This window comes from Dendropsophus ebraccatus, chromosome 3 (assembly GCF_027789765.1).
Source record: "Dendropsophus ebraccatus isolate aDenEbr1 chromosome 3, aDenEbr1.pat, whole genome shotgun sequence".
NCBI lineage: Eukaryota > Metazoa > Chordata > Amphibia > Anura > Hylidae > Dendropsophus > Dendropsophus ebraccatus.
The window spans coordinates 26444685-26472109 of NC_091456.1; the positions used below are offsets into that span (position 1 = coordinate 26444685).

General features: G+C 42.3%; 1 protein-coding gene across 2 annotated transcripts in view; it reads left to right on the plus strand.

Annotated features, from left to right (window-relative positions):
- Window positions 1-27425, plus strand: part of CIT (citron rho-interacting serine/threonine kinase) — a 106667-nt gene that overhangs the window by 63539 nt on the left and 15703 nt on the right. For both annotated transcript variants that reach the window (XM_069961273.1, XM_069961274.1), the window contains exons 23-37: window positions 1533-1730; window positions 1820-1873; window positions 5156-5353; window positions 6123-6316; window positions 13556-13691; window positions 14511-14615; window positions 15930-16070; window positions 16151-16258; window positions 16356-16518; window positions 18828-18992; window positions 19099-19236; window positions 19355-19535; window positions 21621-21712; window positions 22511-22615; window positions 24065-24234. In XM_069961273.1, the coding sequence (XP_069817374.1) occupies window positions 1533-1730; window positions 1820-1873; window positions 5156-5353; window positions 6123-6316; window positions 13556-13691; window positions 14511-14615; window positions 15930-16070; window positions 16151-16258; window positions 16356-16518; window positions 18828-18992; window positions 19099-19236; window positions 19355-19535; window positions 21621-21712; window positions 22511-22615; window positions 24065-24234 (2148 nt within the window). The remainder of the gene's footprint in view (window positions 1-1532; window positions 1731-1819; window positions 1874-5155; window positions 5354-6122; window positions 6317-13555; window positions 13692-14510; window positions 14616-15929; window positions 16071-16150; window positions 16259-16355; window positions 16519-18827; window positions 18993-19098; window positions 19237-19354; window positions 19536-21620; window positions 21713-22510; window positions 22616-24064; window positions 24235-27425) is intronic.

Genomic DNA, 27425 nt, shown 5'->3' on the forward strand with positions numbered 1-27425 from the left:
GAAATACGAAATACCCCTTTAAGGTCAGAAAGAAAACATGGCTTCAACAATAGAGCCGTCAACTGAATCAAAGAGAAGGAGTATAAAACTCTATGGCAAAAGGAGACTATTGTTCTCAGTTAGATGTGTGAAAGCTTTGGTGCAAGTATAAACAAAATATGTCATGTATTTAAGGAAAACATACAAGTGGATCAGGGAAGATGTTCCAGGATAGAAGATACAGCATACTATATTTGAGAGTGGACAGAATACTTTGTATCACTGTGATACTTAGAATGGCATGTACCGTGCCTATGTTGGCAGCAGCTGCATCTGTATATCACACGGTACACAATATTGTAGTTTTTTTTTTTTTTTTTTAAGACCTACTAAAGAAGAATACAGAAAAGACGTGAGCAGTCTGTATTTTTGAGCCTGTTTTTGCCCTCTCTCCCTGACCAGTGATTGATAGCTACTGTATACACAGTATTGGGGGAGGTGGAGGCTGGCTAATGAATACAGTGCAGACATATCAATGAGTCAGCTGTGTTCTCCCCCAGAGGCTGTTACACAAGCTGTGCAACAATTTGATGCGCTATTTGATGTAACGGCTGATCATGAAAATACTCTGCCCTTATATAAGCCATAGTATTGTGCTAGAACCGCTTTTTGGTCCTCTTAGGTTCCTATTAGACAAAGTGAATTTCCTTTCCTCTGATTAATGATAAACGATTGGTGACAATCTGAAATCATTCACCATAATACACGGAACAATAGTCGTTAGTTACGTTCGCAATTAAGATTGATTGTACACTAGTATACAAACGATTGTAATAATGAACGAATGATGTGTACACTATTAACCATGATTTGGTCAGCTCAAAAGATGTGATCAACGACATTTAAATAAATTTTTGTTAGTCGTTTGATTCCTGCCTGCATACACACGGAAAGGTTATTGCTTAAAGCCAATGTATCACTAGGTACATCGTGTTTTTTTTTTTTTGTTTTTTTTAAACATTAACAGAACAGTGCCAGCACAAGGATGCCAGTGGTGAGGTCCTTTTTTTGAACCGCTGCCCAGTTACCGTGCACAGTGCTGGTCTATTCCCGAGCACCAGAGCACTGGGGACAGGCCCTTTAGAATCAATAGAGCCGCATCACAAAGGGGAGATCGTCAAACTGGGGGCGTTGCTCGGGAATAGACCGGTGCTGTGCATGGGAACCGGATGGCGGTTCTAAAAAAGGAACACGCCACCGTCATCCTCGGGCCAGCGTCAGTCTGTTGATAAAAAAAAAAAACAAAGCGATGTACCTAGTGGTACATTCACTTTAAATTTGAACGATATAACTTTTTTTTGCACGATAATCTTTCCATGTACTAGGGCCCTTAGACAAATATCTGCTGATGGCTAATTCCATCTTTTTCAATTAACGCTTGTTAGCTGTTCTGCAGTCAGCCAGTAGTAGATTAAGAAATCTGTTCTCTAGTCTTCCTGCTTTTCAGATGCTTTCCTAACTCTATTGATGGCCCTTGTGTGTTTGTAATCTAGATTAGTCTGGAACACGAGGAGCAAAAGCTGGAGCTGAAGAGGCAACTAACAGAGCTGCAGCTGACTCTACAGGAAAGGGAATCCCAAATTGGCTCTTTACAGTCAGCACGTTCTGCTCTAGAAAGCCAGCTGCACCAAGCCAAGACCGAACTGGAGGACACCACCGCCGAAGCCGAGGAGGAAATACAGGCATTAAGGGTACAAACAAAAGCCAGATGTCACCTCTTTTTAAGCCATCGTAAGGTTTAGTTTCACTTTGTAAAATCTTCTTTTTCTTTTTTTTTCAGTCACACAGAGATGAGATCCAGCGCAAATTTGATACCTTACGGGATAGCTGCACAGTGAGTTTTGGTCATGTTAGGTGACTTGTAACATTAAAGGGGATCTATCAGCAGGTTAGACTAATCTAACCTGATAATAGCCCCCTATTGTGCTGGAGAAGCCAAGGATGAAGGTACATTTCTTACCGTCATCCTCTGGGCCGTTCTGGTGCAGTTAGTCGTTTGCTCCACAGTCTGGTGAGACCATTAGGAGCACTGGCCCACCTCCATATTGACAATCTAGCCCAGCTGGAGGCGGATCGGCGCTATGGGGACAGGCAGTGCTCCGAATAGTCTTAATGGACCATGGAGTAAACGACTAAGTGCATCGGATCGGCACCAAGGATGAAGGCAAGAGACATACCTTCCTCCTTAGCGTCTCCTGTGCAATAGGCATATATACAAATCTAACCTGCTGATAGTTCCCCTTTTATAGAAAAAAAATTGATGAAAAAATGGATGCAGCTGTATGCCATCCATCAGGATACATTTCCATTGACTTACATTATTAAAGGGGTACTCCGGCGGGGGCACTTTTTTGATGGGACCGGGGAGGGGGTGGCTGAGGTAAAAGACGTCCACTCACCTCCCCTGTTCCAGCGGCGGGTCTCGCATCACGGCGCTCCGGTCCCCAGTTCCCGGCCGCTTCCTGATGTCTGACGCCGCCCGAGACGCTACGTCTCAGTTCCACTCAGCCACTCAGTGAAGGAGGCGGGATCCGTGTCAAGTCCGCTCAGATCCCGCCTTCACTGAATGACTGAACGGACCTGAGACGTAGCATCTCGGGCGGCGTCAGGCACCAGAAAGCGGCCAGGCACCGGAGCGCCGTGATGCGGGACCTGCCGCTGGAACCGGGGAGGTGAGTGGACGTCTTTTTCCTCAGCCACTCCCTCCCCGGTCCCATCAAAAAAGTGCCCCCCGCCGGAGTGCCCCCCGCCGGAGAGACATACCTTCCCGCTAAGCATTCTTTGCGCCATAGGGGGCTATCAGCAGGTTAGATTTGTCTAACCTGTTGATTGTTCCCTTTAAAGCGGTCCCGTCACACCCCTTTCTGCATTAGGACTTCTCTACACAGCTATAAAACTTAAATTCTGCAGTTTTTATACCTTACTTTATCATAGAGTTCTTGGTCTAGTGAAAAATGCTTTTTATCCTTTGTGGTTTGTGCAACCTGGGCGGGGCTTCATGTACGCAGCGCTACTTAGCCCCGCCCACATTGTTGCATGTGCAGAATGTAGCCAGGCACAGGCCCTATATTCATATACCATCGCTTCCAGTGGAGGTAGAAAAATCCTCCCTACGTATATCTGTGAACGCAGGCAGAACAGATTGATACTGTCATATTGCAGCATTGAGTGTACATGCCCATTCACATGTGACTGTTAGCGAGTGACTCATTGTCTTGGTTATTGTGGTTCTGAAAGGTCTTTTTCCCTCTGCGATGATTTCATCCTTTTGAGGGAGTCTCACAACATTGTACCACTCTTTAAAAGAAAACAAAAAAACCTTCTCCAGATAATTTTATTATATACATCACCAATGCTAGATAGCACAGTGACTCACAAGCCAACCAGAACAGTGTGAATGCAGCGTGGAAGCAGCTGCTGTATTTTTGCAGGCCTCTTAACATATTTTTTTTGTAATTTAATGGGTTTTCAAGTATCTGTTGAAAGAGCTATTCATATGAGAAAGATTCTGCCTTGAACCACATGAAAAACAATTGTTAACAAGCGCTTATGACAAACTCTTTCTGTTTTGAATTTCTAAAGATAACTAAAAGTAAAAATTGAAGGTACAGACTCCTATTTTTTTCAACTGTAGTCAGCTGGGTGTTACCAGTTGAGGGTGTGGCCCTACAGTATCTGATTATCCAATCAAAGCTGACTGTGTGAGAAAGCATAAGGACACACCCCCAACTAGTAACACCCAGTTGGCTATTTAGTCATACATTTTCAGTAAGAATACCAGAGGAATGTCAAAGCACATAGCTATGAGCAAAGAGGCTCCAGAATTATTTCATGTGAATATTTATTAAAACAGGGGCCGCCATAGGTCCCCTTCAACTAATACTGTATTTAATCTCAAAGACAAAAGAAAAAATTTACAATTTTGCTATTCCAGAGGTAAAATACATGTTGAATCATCCCCCCCCCCTTCTGGAGATTTGTCCTGTACTTAATATCTTTTCTGTTTTCTTCCCCTAGTTCTGAGCCTACTGCTTTCTGCTGAAGACACAAAATAAGTGTGTGAGCTGTTCTCAGCTCTAAACTTACCCCTCCCGTCCTATCCAAGATGGCTCATGTAAACAGCGTCCCTGTTTGGCTTTCTCTGCACTCTGTGATGCCGGAAGGATTAATCACAGTGAGGTCACAAGCAACTTGACCTCAGATTAACCCTGCGGGCATCACAGAGCTGTTTACATGAGCTGTCTCGAAAGAGAGGGGGAGATCAGAGCAGAGACAAAGAGTTCATATACAGTTTTCTGTGTATTTAGCAGAAAGCAGCAGCTCAGAACTGGGAGAAGGAGACTGAAAAGATAATAAGTATGGAACAAATTGTTAGTCTTAGGGCCCTATTCCACCGGACGATTATCGTTCAGATTATCGTTAAATCGTTCAAATCTAAACGATAATCGTTCGGTTGAAATGCAGTTAACGATTAACGACCGAACGAGAAATCGTTGACCGCTTTATAAGACCTGGACCTATTTTTATCGTTGCTCATTCGCAAAACGTTTGCAAATCGTTCGCATTGAATAAGACATCGTTCGGTCGTTCGCAATAGATACGAACGCATCAGCGAATAAATAGCGAAGAAAAAACGATCGCAATTACGATCATAAGTAACTATTATCGTTCCATGGAAATGAGTGAACGTTTTTAGGTCCTTCGCAATAGCGGTCGTTTGAGATCGTTAATCGTTAACGATTATGCGAACGATAATCGTCCGGTGGAATAGGGCCCTTAGAAGGGGGGAGTGATTTGACAGGTATTTTGCCTAACTGGAATAGCCCTTTAAAACATACGGCCGTGTGCAGCATAGGATATTCGGCCCAGGTGCTCGTGGACTGAATGCGTACCTGTAAATGGGACTTTCAGCACCATAATTCTTTATGATGCAGTGAGCTCCTGAATGGCCAGAGCATTACACCAATTAATTTCTTGGCAAAGCGGAAGCAGTTTCTACCAAAATATGTAGGGTTTTAGGCAATTCTAAAAAATGTGACAATGACTAATAGGAAAACACCTGGCTGCCTATTTAGTGGCAACACCAAGATACAATCCAAATCCTCTTTGTCTCCAGGTTCTTACAGACCTAGAAGATCAGCTGAACCGCATGAGTGAAGAAAATGCCGAGCTGAACAATCAAAACTTCTATCTAACCAAACAGCTGAATGAGGTCTCCGGAGCAGCCGAAGAAATAGTACAACTCCGAAGTGAAGTGGATCATCTGCGGAGAGAAATTACTGAACGGGAAATGCAGCTCACTAGTCAGAAACAGGTAAAGATCTTTTGTCATTTCCTCCATTGGCGGAAAATACAGTAATAAAAAAAGCCACAACCTACTTTTGCGCTCAGAATTTCAGTTCTCTATCATTTCATTGAGGGGCAAAAATGGGTATAGGCTGCTGCCACTAGAGGGCGCTGACTATAAGTGAAAAGAAGGAATTGGCTACTCCTGAGCGCGATTTATCTCCCCACTAGCATTGAGTGAAAGGGGTACTCCGGCGAAAATCTTTTTCATTCAAATCAACTGGTTTCAGAAAGTTATATAGATTTGTAATTTACTTCTATTTGGCATCATGTAAGAAGTTCTGCCCGGAGAGGTTTTCTATAGGGATTTGCTGCTGCTCTGGACAGTTCCTGACATGGACAGAGATGGCAGCAGAGAGCACTGTGTCAGACTGGAAATAATACACCACTTCCTACAGGACATACAGATACAGCAGCTGATAAGTACTGGAAGACTGGAAGATTTTTAAATAAAAGTAAATAACAAATCTATATAACTTCCAGTTGATTTGAAAGGGAAAAAAATTGAGATGGTGTTCCCCTTTAAGTAAAAAAATTTAACTTTTTTTTTTTTTTTTTAAGCTAAGATTTTTCACATTATACAATTGCATGGATAGTAAAAGGGAATGATATAAAGCTATAAAGACCCTGAATGATATAAAGCTATAAAGACCCTGACTGTAAATACAAGATACTGTATTGGTTTATAAGTCGGGATTACTGGAAATGAATGTAACTTTGTGGTCTAATAATTCCAGACAATGGAAGCCCTTAAAACGACATGCACAATGCTGGAGGAGCAGGTAATGGATTTAGAGGCACTCAACGACGAGCTGCTAGAAAAGGAACGTCAGTGGGAAAGCTGGAGAAGTTCACTGGAAGATGAGAAGACGCAATTCGAGTGCAGACTCCGAGAAGTGCAAAGGCTTCTGGATACGGAAAAGCAGGGCAGGTAAAGCTATACACTGCTCTTCTCTGTGTTCCGCCATGCCTAGATTTTTCTTTATATCTCTAAACGTATATGTGCATCCTGACTTGCTTGCTGATCCCTGTTGCATCACAGCTAACATACGGCCTAGCCCAGGGGTAGGGAACCTTGGCTCTTCGGCTGTTGCAAAACTACAACTCCCATCATGCCTGGACAGCCAAAGCTAAAGCTTTGGCTGTCCAGGCATGATGGGAGTTGTAGTTTTGCAACAGCTGGAGAGCCAAGGTTCCCTAGCCCATCATATGCTCCTTCCATGCATATTAACATGCCCTTATGTTATGTAATGTATATTGTAGCTAGCCTATAGGGTTTATCATCTTGTTCCCGGTTTGTACTGCATTTGCTTCTTGACCTGTTGTGTCTTATTGTTTGGCAGCAGTCTGGAGTTGTAGCAGGGGGCTTATACAGGGCTCTGAGCCATTTCCCATGCATGCTCTGTTCCTTCCATCCAGATAAGTGGATTAAGTGGAAGGGATTTTTGTTTTTTTAAGCATCTGTATATGTCTAGACCGGTGATTCCCGTTGACGGCCTTATTTGACGATCTAAGGAAATACGACTAATATCGGACTAGACCGGCAGTCACGTGATCTGTATTCAAACTGTTTTTAAACGCGCGGAGAATGATGACTACTGTAAGGTTATAACATTTAGTGTCTCCTGCTCTATACCGCAGTTGGCGCCAAGCTGAGAGACAGCAACTTACAGGCTCTGGGCTGAATAGGTACTTGTCTTTTTTCCATTTTTTTTCTCTGACAAAATGGGCACTATAATTTGCATTATTATACATGATACCTGGAGCTAGCCTTTTTATATATACCATTAGACATACAGCTGTTACCATTTACTTCTAAAGTTTTATTAATACAACGGACCTGTGGCTGTCATTGCCTATGTCTAGCTAGCATCCCAGTAACTCTTAAAGGGGTACTCCAGCAAAATGTTTTTTTCTTTCAAATAGATTTGTAATTTAGTAAAATTAGGGTCCTATTAGACAAAGTGATTTTTACCGATTAACGATGAATGATCGCTAACTGTTTTAAGGTCAGGTCTAAATCAACGATCAAGGACACACAAATGTTTTTTCGATCATTGCCTGCTATAACACGGGACGATTATTGGTTAAATTTGAATGATATAACAATTTTCCGCACAATAATCGTCCCATGTGATAGGGCCCTTGGGTGCAGCTCACCAGTCTCTAGAATAAAGTAGTTGAGGTGAAGTGGTGTGCACCATCCAATGCATAAAGAAAAAATCAAAATGTAGAAAGACACCAGTCCTCAAAGCATACCAAAATTCCGGATAGGTTTAATAAAATGTATAAAACTACATATAAACCATTGGGCCCAGATGGTAGGATAAAATCGATACATAAACAGAAAGGACATAAATATAAAAACAATCAATGCCCCATGTGTCAAGAACATAAACATGAATGGCGATGTGAGAAGATGCTGATTATCAGTGTCAGGTTCTCTGGTTATGGAACAGAGCACAGATGGAAGTTCATGAAATACTTGTATTGTCCAGGGGGAGGGTACGTAACACTACTGTCCGTAGCTAAACTATACCAAGACACTGCTAAAGCTCATCGGACCAGGGGATGGATATAGGTGAGTAGAATGGTAGTTATGGTGTTAAAGCACTTCTCACATTGCCATTCATGTTTATATTCTTTACAACATATGGGGGGATTGATTGTTTTTATATTTATGTCTATTCTGTTTATGTATTGATTTTATTGAATCATTTGGTTTATATGAACTTTTATACATTTTGTTAAACCTACTCAGAATTAAGGTATGCTTTGAGTACTGGTATCTTTCTACAATTAGATTTGTAATTTACTTCTATTTAAAAATCTTAAGCCTTCCAGTACTTATCCGCTGCTGTATGTCCTACAGGAAGTGGTATATTCTCTCCAGTGTGACAAGGTGCTCTCTGCTGCCTTCTCTGTCCATGTCAGAAACTGTCCAGAGCAGTAGCAAATCCCTATAGAAAACCTTTCCTTCTCTAGACAGTTCCTGGCATGGACAGAGGTGGCAGCTGAGTCAGACTGGGAAGAATACACCACTTCCTGCAAGACATACAGCAGCCGATAAGTACTGGAAGGCTTGAGATTTTTAAATATTAGAAAATTACAAATCTTTGCAATTTTTATCTTTCGGATGCTGGTTAATTTGAAAAAAATAAAAAATAAAAAAATCCCTGGAGTACCCCTTTAAGAGAACATAGTCAGTGAACAAGCACAGTATTGCACCCCATGGATCTCACTAATAAGTACAGCCTAAGTATTAATAGGCACAATTTATGTTTAATATAAACCAAATTCTAGGTTCAGGAAGAATTCACATTTCGTTTTCTTCATAATTTTTTTCTCACTACATTTCATAAAAGATTGTCGTAAAGCCACGGAGGAATGTATTCTAATTTATTGATATCGCTGATTCCTTGGAATCCAATGTGATTCTTGCATATGGAGAATTTATATACTTTGGCACGAAGCACTGGATTATTGTGCTTGGCATCAAATGTGTGACTATTAGACTTATTATCACATGTGCCACTATTTTCTCGCCAACCCGTCTGCTATTCTTGTAGTCTGCTTGTTGTGGCGCCCCTGGTGTTCTTTTTTAATTCCCCTCTTAGAATGTCAATCTAATGTGTCTGGAAGCCTAGCTGCACCAGCTGGAACTTTACATACATAGGTAGTCATGTGATTCTTGCTATTGTACAAGCCGAAAATAAAATGGGTGCACTAGTGGCTTGTCTAGTGGACAGGGAATCGAAAGGACATTGGGGAAAACCATAGCAAGTATGTAACAGTAATATCTGGGCAAAGGAAAACATTTTTACTATAGATAATTCCTTTTAAAAAAAACTGAGAAATAATTTGAGTAATATAGAAAAATTATTTTAAAAATATAACTTTTTAAAATGTATTAATATATATTTCTAAAAAATACATTAAATATAAAAAAAATTAAACAAATATTAAAAATGTAAAAATTATATTGTAAAAAATATTGTAAATATTGAAAAAAAGAAATGTAAAAATCGATTCATAGGAAACCCCTATAGTAACTGTTGTGTCTAGAACCCTGCTATAGGCAAGCACTTGGACACTATTAACATGTTTTGAACTCATTTTCATTACTGAAAATGGGCTAAAAAAATTTTGGGCTAAATTCTTTTTTTTTTTTTTTTTTATTGGGTTCAGTTCAAAATCTTATCTGTTTGGCTTCATAGTCTTTGTATCTTTAATGGGCAGTGTCATTAGAAAAAGCGCTAATGACCGCTCAGACCCTGACCGATAAATACATTTGACTTGTAATTTTTTTTTTTTAAATGACAGATGAGCTTTAAAGTGTCACTTTCATCATAGAAAACTTTTGACATGTCATAGAGACAAGTCAAAAGTTTTGATTAGTCTGGGTCTGAATGTTCAGACCTATACCGATTGGGAGAATGAAAGGGGAGAAGTCCACGCTAAGTGCGGTCCTCTCCTGGCTCAGTCTGGCTCACAATATAAGTCTATGGAGCCTGACTGATTATGCTAACACAGAGCAGGGAGCAGACGCGCTGCAGCACAGTCCTCTCCCTTCTCGTTCTGATGATTGGCTTGGATCTGAACACTTAGACCCGGACCGATCAAAACTTTTGACATGTCTCTATGACATCCAGAAAATAAGTAATCCGGCAGCATCCAGTATTCAGAAAACCGTGGAGTTTATTTAAGCAGCATACACAGTGGCAACTTCTCGACCCCTGGGGGTCTTTCTCAAGCCTGAGAAAGACCCCCAGGGGTCGAAACGTTGCCACTGTGTATGCTGCTTGAATCACATGGTCTCTTATTGGCATTGGAGACTCTCTGGCATGTGTCCCACATCTACCTTTGTAAAGGAAGTTCTCACACATTTGTGACTGGTGCTGTTGGACTTTTCTATTGATGGAATGTCTCTATGACATGTCAAAAGTTTTCTATGATGCTATTGATGGTAGTGCTTCAGCCCTGGCCGGCGCTATTCTATCGATATGCAACACTTGATGGTACATTTGCTTTAAGACATCAGAAACTGCAGAACCCTGTTCATAGTGAATTGGACCAGAGCCCTGATCTGAACTCCAGAAGATCTTGCCTTCTCATCTAAGCTCACTTAATGATCAATACAGTTCATCAACCCTGAACCTGAGCTTAGATGGAACGGTTCCTTGAAATGGAGCTATGGAGGAGGTCTCTGACAGATTTCACTGTATTTCAAGAATCCACTGCCACTAAATGTATTATGTATTACAAAACGTAATTCCTGGAAAACAACCAGGCATGTTGCCATCTGGGCAAGGAGATTTATTGTTCTTCATCTTTTAAGAAGCTTTTGCACTTCCTCCCGTGTTAATGTGGGATAGCGCGCTTTGCTTATTACCAATTACCTCTTTGTGTCTTTCCTCCTCTGTAAAAAAACTTAAAGCAACATGTATTTAAGAAGAGCCATTTTTCCATCCATCCATTTTTGGTTTAAGGCATCATTACTACTTTTCTGTTTTCGGCAGATGTAACCTCTTGTTTTAACCCATGTTGTTCTTATTTATCCACACAGTTTTTCATTTGTTCATAACAATGTGGCATAAATCCCTCATTCTCCTTTACTGGTGTGTTCTAATGGTATTGTGCTTTAGGTAGCAGGTTTATTTCTTATATAGTCGTTTAGTCACTGTATATCTATGCCAGTACCTTCTCTTCATTAACTGATTTATCATTAACTCTGTATAGCTGTAGATTAAGAAAACTATTGATCTATAGTGCAATCTATACAATACTTTATTGGCTGCTTTTATTTAAAGGGGTACTCCCGCAATTTTTTTTATTCTTTCGAATCAACTGGTTTCAGAAAGTTATATAGATTTATAATTGACTTCTTTTTAAAAATCTTAAGCCTTTCAGTACTAATCATCTGCTGTATATCCTGTACGTCTCTCCAGTCTGACACAATGCTCTCACACTGCCACCTCCATGTCAGGAACTGTCCAGAGCAGTAGCAAATCCGTATAGAAAATCTCTCCTGCTCTGGACAGTTCCTGTCTTGGACAGAGGTGGCAGCAGAGAGCACTGTGTCAGATTGGAAGTACTACACCACTTCCTGCAGGACATACAGCAGCTGATAAGAACTGGAGGACTTGAGATTTTTAAACAGAAGTAAATTACAAATCTATATAACTTTCTGAAAATGGTTGATTTGAAAGAATTATTTTTTTTTTTTTTTTGCTGGAGTACCCCTTTTTAAGAAGACCTGGGGCTTTCCTAACCTGCCTGTTTTAGTGAATACTTGTATTCTATATGAAATAGCAGTTCTGGGATATCCTTTCTCTGTTGTTCTAACACTGTTTGGGTTCGGCCACGTTCTCCAAATCCGAACCCTCATCATTTGATTCCCGGCATGTGGAGAAGTTGGATTCCACCAGGAAAATACGGCTACAGCGATCCAACTTAACCAGACGCTGGGAATCAAATGCCGAACGTTCGGCAACTCTGCTCAACACTAGTTCTAACTATAAATGTATGGCTTATTAGGCAACTGGGCAGTACCAGTTGGGGGTGTACCCCTACACTGTCTGGCACTGCCAGTTGTCTGTTTAGTCATATATTTCTAGTAAGAATAATGAGAACAGCACAACGCAGAAATAGAAGAATAGTTTTTTTCTGTAATTAAAAGTGTATTCAAGTTTCTACTAAGAACAGACAATTGAGAGAAGAGAATTGATCACGAGAGTTCCAGGTGCAAGTAGCTGTTAGGCCTAAATTATATAAACTGCATGGGAAAGAAATGAAGCTTTAACACACCAATAAAATATATATATATATATATATATATATATATATATATATATATATATATATATATATTCGTGTGTTGTTGTTTTTTTCACTTTTTTGCTCCTCCTCAGACAGCTTAGGGTCGTCCTCTATAAATAATATACTTATGGAAGGTTAGTCTTACACATTGATATTCTGATCTGATGCAAATACTGGGCCAGATCATCATCCGTCATGTGTGGGAAAACTGACTAGAAGAAGTAGTGTATGAAATTATACAAGTTACAATTCCATTATTGGAAAAAGGATGGCTCAGTTTTCTGCTGTGCTAAAAAGGGGAGATGTCCACCTGTTGTAGATGCCCACCTATTGACTGTATTGTCATGGCGGCAACATGGGCAATTGCCCTTAAAGCTGAAAATAGATGGCTCTATATCCAAACCTTAAAGGCGTAGGCCACTTTATAGTACAATTGTTCATTGTACAGTACTAGTAAGTGTACTCACTGTATATACTGACAGCAGCTCCTTGTGTACCTCATAGAGCTAATATCAGACTCCCCTTCTCCAGGCTGTGCTGCCCTACTCTGTGGTGAGTCTGTCAATAAGATGGCCGACATGGAGGAGCATGTGACCATGCCCACCCCTCAGTGTCCTTCACTGAGCCTGTATATGTCTATGGAAGACACATGCTCCTCCATGCCGGCCATCTTATGGACAGACTCACCACAGAGCAGGACTGCACAGCCTGGAGGAGGGTAGTCTGATCTTAGCTCTATTAGGTACACAGGGAGCTGCTGTCAGTATATACAGTGAGTACACAGGGAGCTGCTGTCAGTATATACAGTGAAGTACAGTTACTAATACTGTACATTGAGCAATTTTACTATAAAGTGGCCAACCCCTTTAAAGTAATCAGTGTTTTGGGTCATAAAGAGTGGTAAAAAATGCGACTAGTATCATTTCCAGACACTGCTATAAAACACAATATTAAATATGGAACAAACAATACAAATAATATAGAGATTATAGAGGCTATTCACAATTTAATATCACCATTACTTTATTTTCCCTAATGGTAATGAAAAACACACAGGGGGAGATTTATGAAACATGGTGTAAAGTGAAACTGGCTCAGTTGCCCCTAGCAACCAATCAGATTCCACCTTTCATTTTCCAAAGAGTCTGTGAGGAATGAAAGGTGGAATCTGATTGGTTGCTAGGGGCAACTGAGCCAGTTTCACTTTACACCATGTTCGATAAATCTCCCCCATGGGCCGTATTAATTTAGAACTCCTAATGGGTCCCCAGTTTCAGTAATGGCTTTTAGAACGTCCAGTGGTCTGCAGGTTGGTTTATTTACTTGCAGTACTATTCATCTGTATTCGCAGAGCGCGGGCAGATCAGCGTAGCACCGAATCTCGCCAAATGGTGGAGTTGGCAGTGAAGGAGCATAAGGCAGAGATTTTGGCTCTTCAGCAAGCACTCAAGGATCAAAAACTGAAGACAGAAAGCCTCTCAGATAAGGTCAGTGATGTTTTTAATCAATTTAGGGCTCAGAACGCCAGAATGAGGAAAGTTTATTGAGGGGATAAAGTCCAGTACTTATCAGCTGCTGTATGTCTTGCACGAAGTGGTGTATTCTTTCAAGTCTGACACAGTGCTCTCTGCTGCCACCTCTGTCCATGACAGGAACTGTCCAGAATAGTAGCAAATCCTTGTAGAAAACCTCTACTGCTCTGGACACTTCCTGACATGGACAGAGGTGGCAGCAGAGAGCAGTGTGTCAGACTGGAAAGAATACACCACTTCATGCAAGACATACAGCAGCTGATAAGTACTGGAAGACTTGAGATTTTTTAAAGAGAAGTAAATTACACATTTATATAACTTTCTGACACCAGTTGATTTGAAAGAAAAAAAAATACTACTAGAGTACTAGAGATGAGCAAACATTGAGCATACTCTAGTCGATCCGAACCCGAACTTTCGGCATTTGATTAGCGGTGGCTGCTGAACTTGGATAAAGCACTAAGGCCATGTGGAAAACATGGATATAGTCATTGGCTGTATCCATGTTTTCCAGACAACCTGAGAGCTTTATCCAAGTTCAGCAGCCGCCACTAATCAAATACCGAACGTTCGGGTTCGGATCGACTCGAACCCGGTTCGCTCATCTCTACAGAGTACCCCTTTAATAGACTGAAATAACTATAAACCCATCATAAGCAGGAAAAGGAAGCTCTAAGGACAATAAATATTAGTAATCATGCTGTGTAGATACTGACTTACATGTCATTGAGCTCCTGAATGGAGATTCGCTTTAACTGTTTCTTAATCACACAGCTAAATGATCTGGAGAAGAAACATGCAATGCTGGAAATGAATGCACGTAGCTTGCAGCAGAAACTTGAAACTGAACGTGAACTGAAGCAACGACTCCTAGAAGAGGTATGAGGCCCATCTCAGTATGTCAGTCTCAAATAGTCTGTAATATTGCCTCCAGAACATTTCCTGAAATATCTGTATTAAAAAAAATATTTACTCTGCGCAAAAAGCATAGCCTACAGCTTCCTAGAGCTTGCAGGCGGGACATTTTTATCTATCTATGTTTACTTTATCTATGTATTCTAATCATCCCCCCCTCCTGAAAACTAACAATTCGTTCCATGTTTGTTGTTATATTTTCAGTCTCCTTCCCCAGTTCTAAGCTGCTGCTTTCTGCTGAAGACACAGAAAACTGTGTGTGAGCTGTTTACTCAGTCTCCCCCTCCTCCCCCTCCCTCCTGAGACAGCACTTGTAAACAGCTACCTGGCCAGCTGATTTTGCACTCTGTAATGCTGGGAGGGTTAATTTGAGGTCAAGTTGCTGCTGACCTCAATGTGATCAACCCTGCCGGCATTACAAAGAGGAGAGACAGCCGGCCAGGTACGCTGTTTACATGAACCATCTGGGAAGGGAGAAGGGAGATCAGAGTGGAGATGTAGAGAACAGCTTACACACAGTTTTCTGTGTCTTTAGCAGAAATCAGCAGCTCAGAACTGGGGGAAGTAAACTGAAAAGATAATAAAAAGTATGGAACGACTTATTAGTCTCCAGGAGGGGGAATGATTCAATGTGTGTTTTACCCTTTAAATCTACACAAATGAGGCACCTTTTGCACTGGAATATGCCATGACTGTTGGAGGTATACACTTGAGTAATTCCCCAACATATATCCTCTCCGACATGTAACTGTGACAGATTACACTTATAGGGGGAGATCTATCAAACATGGTGTAAAGTGAAACTGTCTCAGTTGCCCCTAGCAACCAATCAGATTCCACCTTTCATTTTCCAAAGAGACTCTGAGGAATGAAAGGTGGAATCTGATTGGTTGCTAGGGGCAACTGAGCCAGTTTCACTTTACATCATGTTTGATAAATCCCCCCTTTGGTGTAAACAAATGTGAATTTGGTCTAACATTGATGTGTAGTTTTCCATTATCAGAAACGCCTTGAGTCATATGTAGTGTAGCATTTGCTTTAGTTAAGGGAAACCTGTCATTACTTTCATGCTGCCCGTTGCTTCTGCCACCCCCTTTAGCCTTGACTGATAGATCTCACTCTGTTTGAGTATAGGGAAAGATCTATCAGACGGAAGACCCTGTGGACCACCCGGATGACTTGGGCATCAGGATGTTTCGGGCAGCATGAAAATGATGACAGTAATAATGATTTCAATGAGTTTTCAGTCCACTGATGTGTCCATTTTTATGTCAACAGCAAGCTAAACTTCAGCAGCAAATGGACCTCCAGAAGAATCACATCTTTCGGCTGACTCAAGGACTTCAGGAAGCGTTGGATCGAGCAGATTTGCTGAAAACAGAGAGAAGTGATTTAGAATATCAGCTGGAGAACATGCAGGTAAGCATTTTGCGGTATAATTTGAAGGGATCAGATTGGTCAATACGCTGGTAGAAGACATGCGGTATTTAATCTCTTAGGCTCTCTACTCACATGAAAAAGTGAAGATGGAAGGGACCATTTCCCAACAAACCAAACTGATTGACTTCTTACAAGCAAAGATGGATCAGCCGTCTAAGAAGAAAAAGGTGAGGAATTATATATAATATATACTAAAAATACAGATTGAGTATATTTTTTATGCACTTAAAACATTTTAACAAATCTAGTTGGGCCGTGTTGCAGGGTCTATTTGGCAGGCGCAGAGATGACCCCAACCAGGCGTCACAAATTCCTTTGCAGTACAATGAGTTAAAGGTAGCACTGGAGAAAGAGAAGGCACGGACAGCAGAACTAGAGGAAGCATTACAAAAAACAAGAATAGAACTGCGGTCTGCCAGGGAGGAAGGTATGTATGGCTGTTCCTCATTGTTTAAAGGGATGTCTGTTGTCTTCCATAATGTCTAGAGAATGCCAAAAAGTAGCAAATGGAATGGAAACCTTAAGGGTTCAGTTCACACGTACAGACTCGCAGCGTGAATCTCGCTGCGAGTCTGTCAGGTCCTGGCAGTCCACTGTCACTACATACTCGCAGCTGTCTGAACGTCGGCTGCATGTATGTAATTCTGCCGGCCCCTTAACCCCTTCTGCCAGCGCCCCGCTCCCGCTCTGTATACATTACCTCTCCTCGCTGCACAGGGTCCTGGCGTACTGCTCTCTCACCCGGCCAATCAGTGGCTGCGGCTGGGCAACACACTGATTGGCTGGGCGGGAGAGCAGTACGCCGGGACCCCGTGCAGCAAGGAGAGGTAATGTATACAGAGCGGGAGCCGGGGCGGCAGCAGAAGGGATGAAGGGGCCGGCAGAATTACATACATGCAGCGGTCGTTCACACAGCTGCGAGTATGTAGTGACAGTGAACTGCCAGGACCTGACAGACTCGCAGCGAGATTTACACTGCGAATCTGTACGTGTGAACTGACCCTAAAGGGGTATTTCACCCAAGAGCTAAAAAATGAAATGCTCCCAAAGCTGTTATTACTCACCCAGTCCCATTGAGTATTTTGAGCCATCTCTCGTCTTTCTATCTGCTTCCATTCCTGATTTAGGCTGGGTTCACACTACGTATATTTCAGTCAGTATTGTGGTCCTCATATTGCAACCAAAACCAGGAGTGGATTAAAAACACAGAAAGGATCTGATCACACAATGTTGAAATTGAGTGGATGGCCGCCATTTAATGACAAATATTTGCTGGTATTTTAAAACAACGGCTGTTGTATTGAAATAATGGCCGTTATTTACCGTTATATGGCGGCCATCCACTCAATTTCAACATTGTGTGAACAGAGCCTTTCTGTGTTTTTAATCCACTCCTGGTTTTGGTTGCAATATGAGGACCACAATACTGAATGAAATATACGAAGTGTGAACCCAGCCTTAGGGTATACACACACTGAGCAATTCTCGTGGAATTCCACGCCGATTCCGACGCATAATACCCGTGGAATTCCGCGCGTTTAAATGCAACATTGCTCCTTTCTATAGAGCAAAATGGGAATTCCATCTGTCTGTGCACACAGTGGAATTTCCGCCCGGATTCCGCATTCCGCCCAAAGAATGAACAGGTTTTTTCTTTGGGTGGATTCTGCTAAAGAAATTAATGGGGCTTAAATTCTGCTTGAAATTCTGCTCAAATTCCGCTTGAATTCTGCTCCTATTCTGTCTGAGCTGAATAGGCGAGGAAATTCAAGCAGAAAACTTTCCTCTACAATTCCTCGAGAATTGCTCAGTGTGCACATACCCTTTGGGTGCGTTCACACTGAGGAATCCATGGGGATTCCATCACTCACATCTCTGCCCGTGCCATAGGCTTCATTCTATGGTCAGGCGGATTCCGCTGTCCACCAAAAGAATTGACTGGGGTTACAGATTGCCTGGCAACAGAAGATACAGATTATGTAACTTTGGTCTCAGAAGGGAGAGAAAAGACAGAGGATTGGAGACCAGGTGGACCAGGAAGTGAGGATTGCAAACAAACATTCCAATTTTTGTTACATATTACAAACAAGCTTAAATTGGGTAAAATCATCTTAAGTGGAGTAACCGTTTCGGCAGGTGATACAGTTATTGTCCTAAAAAACTACTTTTAAACTTGCAGCCCTGTGTCAAATTGGCGTGGCCTAGAGTGTCTGTGCCCTAAGCTTGCCACACCTTTCCATCCTTCCTCCCCGCCCTCTTCATAATAAGGAATGCCCCAGGCGGTATTTCTCCTATTCCACACTAGTCTGAACACTAGACATATGTTAGATCGTTAAGGCCCATGTGTAATGTTGAGACAAGTAATGACTAGGAGAAATCCTGCCTGGAGAATTCCTAATGGTGAAGAGGGTGGGGAGGAGGGACGGAGATGCGTTGCAGGCCTAGGGCACAGACAATCTAGGCCACGCTGATTTGACACAGGGCTGCAAGTTTAAAAGTTGTTTTTTAGGACAATAACTGCATCACCTGACGAACAGACCCCAGGACAGATCTTGGATTAAAAGCAGCAATCCGATGGTACAAGCAGTTTGGGGTGGGCAGATTGTGAGTGCAGAGTCACTTTAATATCTAGATTGGTGAACCTGTTGGTCAGTTTGTCTATAGATATGTATGACAAGTATATCGTCTGGCAGCCATGTATATATTTGTATATGTATATTTTTCTTTCTCATGCAGCTGCACATCTGAAAGTGTCTGAGCATCCTCTGCCATCTACACCTGGTACAGCGAGGCAGCAGATAATAATGTCTGCCTTGGTCAGGTCTCCAGAACATCAACCGAACGCTGTCAGCTTACTGGCTCCTCAGTCCAGTCGTAGGAAAGAATCCTCTGCACCTGAAGGTGATTGTGTGTGCCGAGAACGTGCCAGTGACTGCTCAAGATGACCGTCACCTGTCTTATTTTTCCTTAAATTGACATCTTGTATGTATTCTTTTGGCTTCTACAGAGTTTAGTCGTCGCCTTAAAGAACGAATGCATCATAATATTCCTCACCGATTTAACGTTGGTCTTACTATGCGAGCGGCCAAATGCTCTGTGTGCCTGGACACTGTGCACTTTGGGCGTCAAGGAGCTAAGTGTTTAGGTAAGAAGAATTTTTGTCTGTCACATGACCATAACACATAAGACATTGGTATGGGCTTGTAGACACACTGGTTACTTTCTGAGCAGCGTTGTTAACATGCATCTCTTTTCTCTATAAGAATGTCAGGTCATGTGTCACCCAAAGTGTTCCTCCTGCCTCCCAGCTACATGTGGCCTCCCCGCAGAATATGCGACACATTTCACCGAAGCCTTTTGTAGAGAGAAGATGAATTCCCCAGGGATGCAAATGAAGGAAGGGACCGGCTCTGTTCGCCTGGAAGGCTGGATGAAGATCCCAAGGTATGCTGTCACTCTCACCAACTTGCCGATTGTAAGGGCCAGTTCACACAGAGCAAAAGCGGTGGAATCAGCAAGGAAAGTGTTTTGCCCGGAATTAGCCCTCGCAGAATTCTGCACTGAATTATAAATAAATAATAATTCTCGCAGAATCAGAGAGGAAAGTGTTCAATCTGGAATCGGCACTCGGGGAACTCTGCGCGGACTCTGCGTAGGAGGGAGACACAGACAATGGGGGAGATTTATCAAACATGGTGTAAAGTGAAACTGGCTCAGTTGCCCCTAGCAACCAACCAGATTCCACCTTTCATTCCTCACAGACTCTTTGGAAAAGGAAAGGTGGAATCTGATTGGTTTCTAGGGGCAACTGAGCCAGTTTCACTTTACACAATGTTTGATAAATGTCCCCCAACGTGTTGCAAAGTTGTCTTTTTTTTTTTTTTTTGACAATTTCATGCGGAATCTGCAAGGAACTTCTGCCCTGAAAATCAAAGCCCCATTGATTTCTATAGGATTCCGCCAGTGGAAGAATGAACATGTCCATTTTTCTGGCGAAAAGAGGATCCGCCACGGAATTTTCCTCTGTGTGAACTGCAGAGCGGAATTTCCATTGAACTCAATGGAAATTGGTTCTGCGGCAATTTTATGGGCTGAATTTTCAGCGCGAATTCGCCCGCTTTTGCTCTGTGTGAACTGGCCATTATATATTACAACAAATCAGTATTTTACGATCTAACGAGCAATGTTCCCCATAATCACTATGGAGATCCATCTAATGTGTTGTGCTCTCATGCTGTTGTTGTCTTTTTTGTTATTTTTAAGTACAGTTATATAATCTGTAAGGTTTTCTCTAGTACCAAAACTATATTAAAGAGACTGTCAGCTAGATATTGCTGACAGTGTTATACAGCTATAATTGTATGCCAGTGGTACCTTGTATATACCATGCTCCGGACTACACAAGTTTGTTTTTTTTTGTCTGTTAAACAGGCTTGGCCAGGCCACTGATGTACCCTGGGATGCATTCTATCTTTGCCCTCACCTTGTATGGTAGACCGCCAAGGCTATTGGGCGCATGCACAGTCATTCTCTGAAGCCGCTGCTAGCTCTATCAAGCTCACGGGTGTGTGCCCCAATCCTGATGCCCGCCTATGCCTCAGAGAGGTTGGCTGTCTAACATACCGGGAGGAGGTGGGCAAAGTGAGTGGGGAAAGGAGTTACAGCTTGGAGCACATCCCCGACCCATCTACACTTCTTTGACGCTTCAGACTAACAATAAAAATTTTTGAACATGTTGTATACAGATATCATCACCCCCAATGCAGTTGTAGCTGCATAACATTGTCAGCAATTGCATATTTCCCTTTGGGATATGAGGCTACACAACAGGCTGAGGCTGCTCTATATGACTAAGCCTAACCTGCACTGATCACAGATTCCTCTACAGCGATTATGAGTATGTAGCCTTTATAGTTCAGGCCAAATGTGAAAAAGAAAACAAAGCTTTCAAGGCTTTAAATTTAAAAATAAAGGCGCACTGTCGCAAAAAACCTTTTTTTTTAAAGAAATCAACAGGGGTGGTGATTGTAAGCAGTTCTGCATTATACTCTTTTTTTTATGTTTAAATCAACGTTATACATATGGCCACTATATACATATTGCATGTCCACATTTAATAGCAGAGAATGCTGGAGCTGCTCGCACTGTATGGTCAGATCTCCTGTCACACAGCACCAAAACCTCTGTAACCACACAGTGACATAATATCGGCTGCATAACAAAGAGCATTGTCTCCTGGTAAGCTGCAGAGCTGATAATAAAATTAGCAAAAGGTAATAAAATAATTAGCCTAAGTTCATTGCCCTCAGGGGCAAGTTATCCGCCAGAATTCCTTTGTGTGGACGTACCTTAATGAGGTTACAAATTTTTGTATGATTTTGCAATGATTTTTTGTCTAGTGTATAATAATTGGATTGCATAGTATTTTTTTTGCTCGGATTTCCTGCTTGTAGGGCATTCTGATATAAGTTATTATGGATGGACACTTATTCTTCATTTTCTTGATCTATATCTATATCCTGGTTTTAGAAACAACAAACGTGGGCAACAAGGCTGGGACAGAAAGTACGTTGTGCTGGAGGGATCTAAGATACTAATCTACGATAATGAAGTAAAAGAAGGTAATCTCCATTTTACATTTTTTGACTGCTGAGCTTATGATCTCATTCAATTTAAAGTGACACTTTCGCTTCCTTTTTGCATTCTAATTTCTCTACACTGGTGTAAAGGGTAAATTTAGCAGTTTTCATACCTCATTTTATATCATACATCATGGTGCTTGTTCAAGTAAAAAGTGATCTTTTATCATCTGCAGATTGTGCCAAGTGGGCATGGCTTCACGGCAACAGGGCCCGCCTCTCCAAGACATCATTGGCACATAGGCCCCGCCCATCGATTCCCATTGGTATGGGCCGTCCTAGAGGGGGTGGGGCCTAGATCTTTAGGCCAGCCTGTTCCAATGGTCGATGAGGGGCGGGCCTATGAAGTCATGGAGGAGTGGGTCCAACGGTGGTGCTGTGGGCGGGGCTAAGTGGTGCTGTTGCTGTGAAGCCCCACTAACTTAGCACAATCTGCAGTTGATAAAAGATCACTTTTTACTTGAACAAGCAGCATGAGGTATGATATAAAATGAGGTATGCAAACTGCTAAATTTATCCATTACACCTGTGTAGAGAAGTCAGAATGCAAAAAAAGGGGGTGACTGTATCACTTTAAGGCTAGAAATACACATTAGCCATACTGTATGTAGACTCAATAATTGTTTGGTTGACGGCTGGAGAAAAAACAAACTTAAATACCCCTTTAAGTCCCTGTTTTGTTTGCCAAGTGACTCTTTCTCCCGAGTTGTCCGAGCCACCCCGTATAGCTTATTTACAATACTAACTAATTTTTTGGAATCTTTGGATTATTGTCCACAGGGAACCAGCGACCTGTAGAGGAGTTTGAGCTTTGTCTTCCTGATGGTGATGTAACGGTTCATGGAGCTGTGGGATCCACAGAGCTTGTAAATACAGCAAAATCAGGTGAGACACAAACCGCAGAAGATCTCTCCTATTTTATGTATTTTATGGTGACTATTATTATGACTTTTTATGTGTGTGTTTAAAGTTAGGCAAGCAACGGTAGGCTCTTTATAATGTTGAGCGGACTTAATGAAAGTGTCTGGCTTGGGCAACTTCTCCGAACCCAAATGCTCAGCATTTATCTCCCCACATCTGGAGACGCAGTCCTAGAGAGTCCTGGAAAACTTGCATACAGCCATAGGCCATGGGCTGTATCCATGTTTTCCAGGCAATCTTCAGACTGCCTCCACCGTCTCCAGATGTGGGGAGATAAATGCCGAGCATTCGGGTTCGGAGAAGTTGCCCAAGCCAGACACTTTCATGAAGTTTGCTGAACATTAGTTTTTTTAATATGTTCATATATGTTCATCATTCTCCTTTGTGTAGCCTCTGTACCTCCCTGATGGGTGTATATATGTATGCATGTATATCGAGATGTTTGGGAGGCTGGTTATTCTTTCCATTCTGAATAACCAAAGCTTTCCAAAGTCTTACTGTGTGACTACATACATGAAGCCTAGTGGCAATGTTTTTTCAAATGCCTTAAAGTGTCGCTGTCGTTTACATTTTTTTGCAGAAATCAATAGTACAGGCGATTTTAATAAACTTTGTAATTGGGTTTCTTAGCCGAAAAATGCATGAAAAAGCAGTTTGAAGCTCTTCCCCCTGTCTTCATGGTTCTCTATGGAGAGGGGAGGGGTGGAGGGAGATGAGGCACCAAAACAGGACAACAAAGAGTTAATTTACAGCTACATCACAGGCTATCCTCTGAAGTCAGCACTGACCTCTCTGACCTGAATACCGTCTTTCACACAGCTCCCACTGTGTAATCCTTTGTTCTCTGCTGGCGACTAATCTCCCTCCTCCCGTCTCCATAGATTACACAGGGCACAACTAATGTAAACTAGACGAGATTTCCTGATAATGAGCAGTGAATGAGAGAGGGGGGGGGGGCCTGGGGAAAGTCTTTTTGAACGCAGATAATGGCATATTTGCCTAATAAACCCAATTACAAAATTTGTTAAAATCGCCTGTTCTATTGATTTCTGAAAAAAACAAAACAAACAAACAAAAAAAACGAGAGTGACACTTTAAGCCCCTATTACACAGGGCGATCAGAGGAAGCAAGCAAGCGCCAACCTGTCAGATCAGGGCTTGCTTGCTCCTTGTTCCCTGCTCATGGACAGTGCTATTACACACACCGACAGCGAGTAGTTGAGTGTGTGTGTGTGGGGGGAAATGTGTGTGTGTGTGTGGGGGGGGGGGGGGGGGGGGATGTGTGTGTGTGTGTGTGTGTGTGGGGGGGGGGGGGGAGGGGGGAAATGTTTGTAGAAATATTGTTGCCCTGTAATAACCAGTCATATACCAGTTTACATAGTTTAACAGTTGTTTTGTTTGATGGCCCGATAGATGTGCCATATGTGATGAAGGTGGAGTCGCACCCACACACTACTTGCTGGCCGGGACGCACTCTTTACTTGTTGGCACCTACTTTTCCCGATAAGCAGCGCTGGGTCACTACCTTGGAGTCGGTGGTTGCTGGTGGGAGAGTTTCCAGAGAGAAAGCAGAAGCCGACGCTGTAAGTAGAAGAATAAAAACCAAAAACCAACGATTTCCTAAAAATGTCAGACATTCCTTTAGATGTGTTTTTTTTTTTTTTTTGTCTTCGCCTCTTTGCTGTTACCTGTTGGTGTCATGTCATGTTTATAAGGCTTGTTGCTGATGTTCCAGCTAAAACATAGTATTAGGGATCTGCCGTGACGTTAAAGAGATTCCTAGCTAAGGTTTAGTCGTAGATTAAAGGGGTACTCTGGCAAAAAAAATTCTTTCAAATCAGCTGGTGACAGATTTGTAATTGATTTCTGTTTTAAATCTGAAGGCTTCCAGGACCTATCAGCTGCTGTATGTCCTACAGGAAGTGGTGTATTCCAGTCTGACACAGTGCTCTTTGCTGCCATCTCTGTGCACTTCAGGAACTGTCCACAGCAGGAAAGGTTTTCTTTGGCAATTTGCTGCTGCTCTGGACAGTTCCTGTTGCAACAGAGGTGGCAGCAGAGAGCACTGTGTCAGACTGGAAAGAATACACCACTTCCTGCAGGACATACAGCAGCTGATAAGTGCTGAAAGACTGAAGACTTTTAAATAGAAGTAAATTACAAATATATATAACTTTCTGACACCATTTTATTTGAAAGAAAAAAAATTGCAGGAGTACCTCTTTAATATCGCAGCCAGGGACTTATAGAGACCAATGCCAATTGAACCTTCACTTGTTTATCACAAAAAAGAATCAAATTTTAAACAAAATCTTTCATTACAGCAATGTTGCATAGTGTCACATCATAAAAATCTATAAACTAAACTTTGCAAATACTTTGCTTTAGGTTTTCTGTTCCATCCTGCATCTTGACCAAAATGTATGTTACAGCTGTTTCTACAGTTTGATTGTCATCTTTGTGCTCACAATTAGGGATGAGCGAACCGGCCGGGGTTCGGGTTTGTATGAACCTGAACTATTGGCATCAGATTCCCGCTGTCTGCCCGCTCCATGGAAAGGGTGGATACAACCTGAGGACCGCCTGGAAAACTGGGATACAGCCTATGTCTGTGAATGGCCTCCTTCCCCGTGTCCCACCACCCCCACCCGTGTACCTGGAAGTGTGGTGCGCTATACATACCTGTCACGTGCCGACTTGTCTCCGATCTTCAGTCAGCGATGTCGTCTTCGGCCGAATCCCTTCGAGCGTCCTGAGTGCCGGCCGCCCTCTGCCGCGTCATCGGCTGCTCAGCCGCGATTGGCTGAGCATAACTGTGCTCAGCCAATCGCGGCTGAGCAGCCGATGACGCGGCCGCGTCATCAGCTGCTCAGCCGTGATTGGCTGAGCCAAACTGTGCTCAGCCAATCGCGGCTGAGCATCTGATGACGCTGAAGAGGGCGGCCGGCACTCAGGACGCTCGGAGGGATTCGGCCCGGCCGTCCGAATACGGCATTGCAGACTGAAGATCGGAGACGTGTCGGCACGCATTGTAAGCTTTTTTTTTTTTTAACTAAATCACGCACATTTGTTCTCCTTTACATATATGTATGTGGTATACGTCTTATTATACCTTCTTTGCTTCATGATACAATCCCTTTAAGTGCTCCATCCATTCTAAACATGAATTTTTACTTTGTGTCCGAAGTTATACTTTTTATGGCATATAGAAATAAATCTGAATATGGTTATATAATATAATAAAAATATGGTAGTTACAAAAAAAATAATAATCAAGACTAACACAAAATATGTAAAAATAGCACTTTAGAGTAGAGTTATGAAAAGTGACAGAGAGGAAAATGGGGTTTGTAGCCCATAGCAGCCAGAGGAGAACGTAAAATATTGAAAGCTGTCCTGTGAAATATTCTTATTAATATGCGAATAATTATTTCAGTGTTGCAGCCTGTTTTTATGTTAGGCAATCAAAAAACACTTTGGTGTTGGGGGACTTTGGCAGACTGTACCATCAGATTTCTGATAAAGCAGTTCATCTCATTGCAGTGACAAGGCATTGGATGCAATAAGCAATAGATAAGCATAAGCATAAGCATATTTGGCATAGAGATGAGCAAGCTGAACTTTGCAAAAAGATTTAGTTTGGAACAAGTTCACAAAGATGGCAGCCGCACATCTTAAAAAAAAAAAGGTGTTCTCTCCTGTCCATGCTCCACCGGTGTCATCCTCCAGGTCTCTGGTCTGTCCAACCGCCTCCAGCCCTATGAGCCAATCACTGACTGAGATGGGACAGTGCTGTGGCCAGTGATTGGCTGAGTGGGTTTTTATTCTCAAGACACAAGAGTGACAGCTCGCTCAGCCAATCACTGGCCACTGTGCTGTTCCATCTAAGTCAGTGATTGGCTGAAAGGGCTGGAGATATATGCCTGTCTGTGCTGGCAATTGCTGATCCTGCTGATTGATGCTCATTTGCGTCCTTGTATGATCCCATGCCGGGCTGTGTAAAAGGACTGTAACACTAGGCTTAAAAGAGTAAAAATTACAACAGTGTGTGGCCATTTCAAATAATGTGTATTACTGTGGTGTCCCACCATGGGTGTTTCTAGTATGGGCACCTGTCGTAAAAGTCCTGTACCATAGAGTATAGTGGTAATGAAATTGCATTCTCTATTTTTATCAAAAGATGTCGACTATGTATTACTTTTGTATATATTGCACAGCTGTAGTCATTTAAGGGTTACTGTTATGCTTGTGATTCTGTGCACCGATGAGAGAGGCTCTTTCTTCCCTACCTGTCCCTACTCTCTTTTCTTCAGTACACTCTCTTCTCCACCACTCACAGAGGTTGTTACATACACCATGTAGAAAGTAGTCACACGGGGAGAGGAAATGTAGGACCACACTTAGTTCTTCTCTGATTCTCTGAGGAGTAGCACACACACAGATCAGGCATCCCTGCTGAACTTAGCCAGGAGCCTGGCTCTGCTAGGTTCCCTGTCCGGAACAGACCAGCTGTAGTTGTGGACATGTGCATGGCGGTATCCTAGACAGAGGAACTGACCCGGATAGAGCAAAGCAGTCATAGTGAAGACCTACGTATTCTATCTCGCAGCACAGGTGACACCGGAAATCTTCGGACACTTTGCTTAACTCAGGTAACCAAGAATGGGGCTTGTGTCACCCTCGTAGGACGGGTACCCCGACACTGCAGGGCAGAAGATGGTTTATAGCTACAAAGATCGAAACACGGGCAGGAGTATTCTTCTAAGTATCTTCA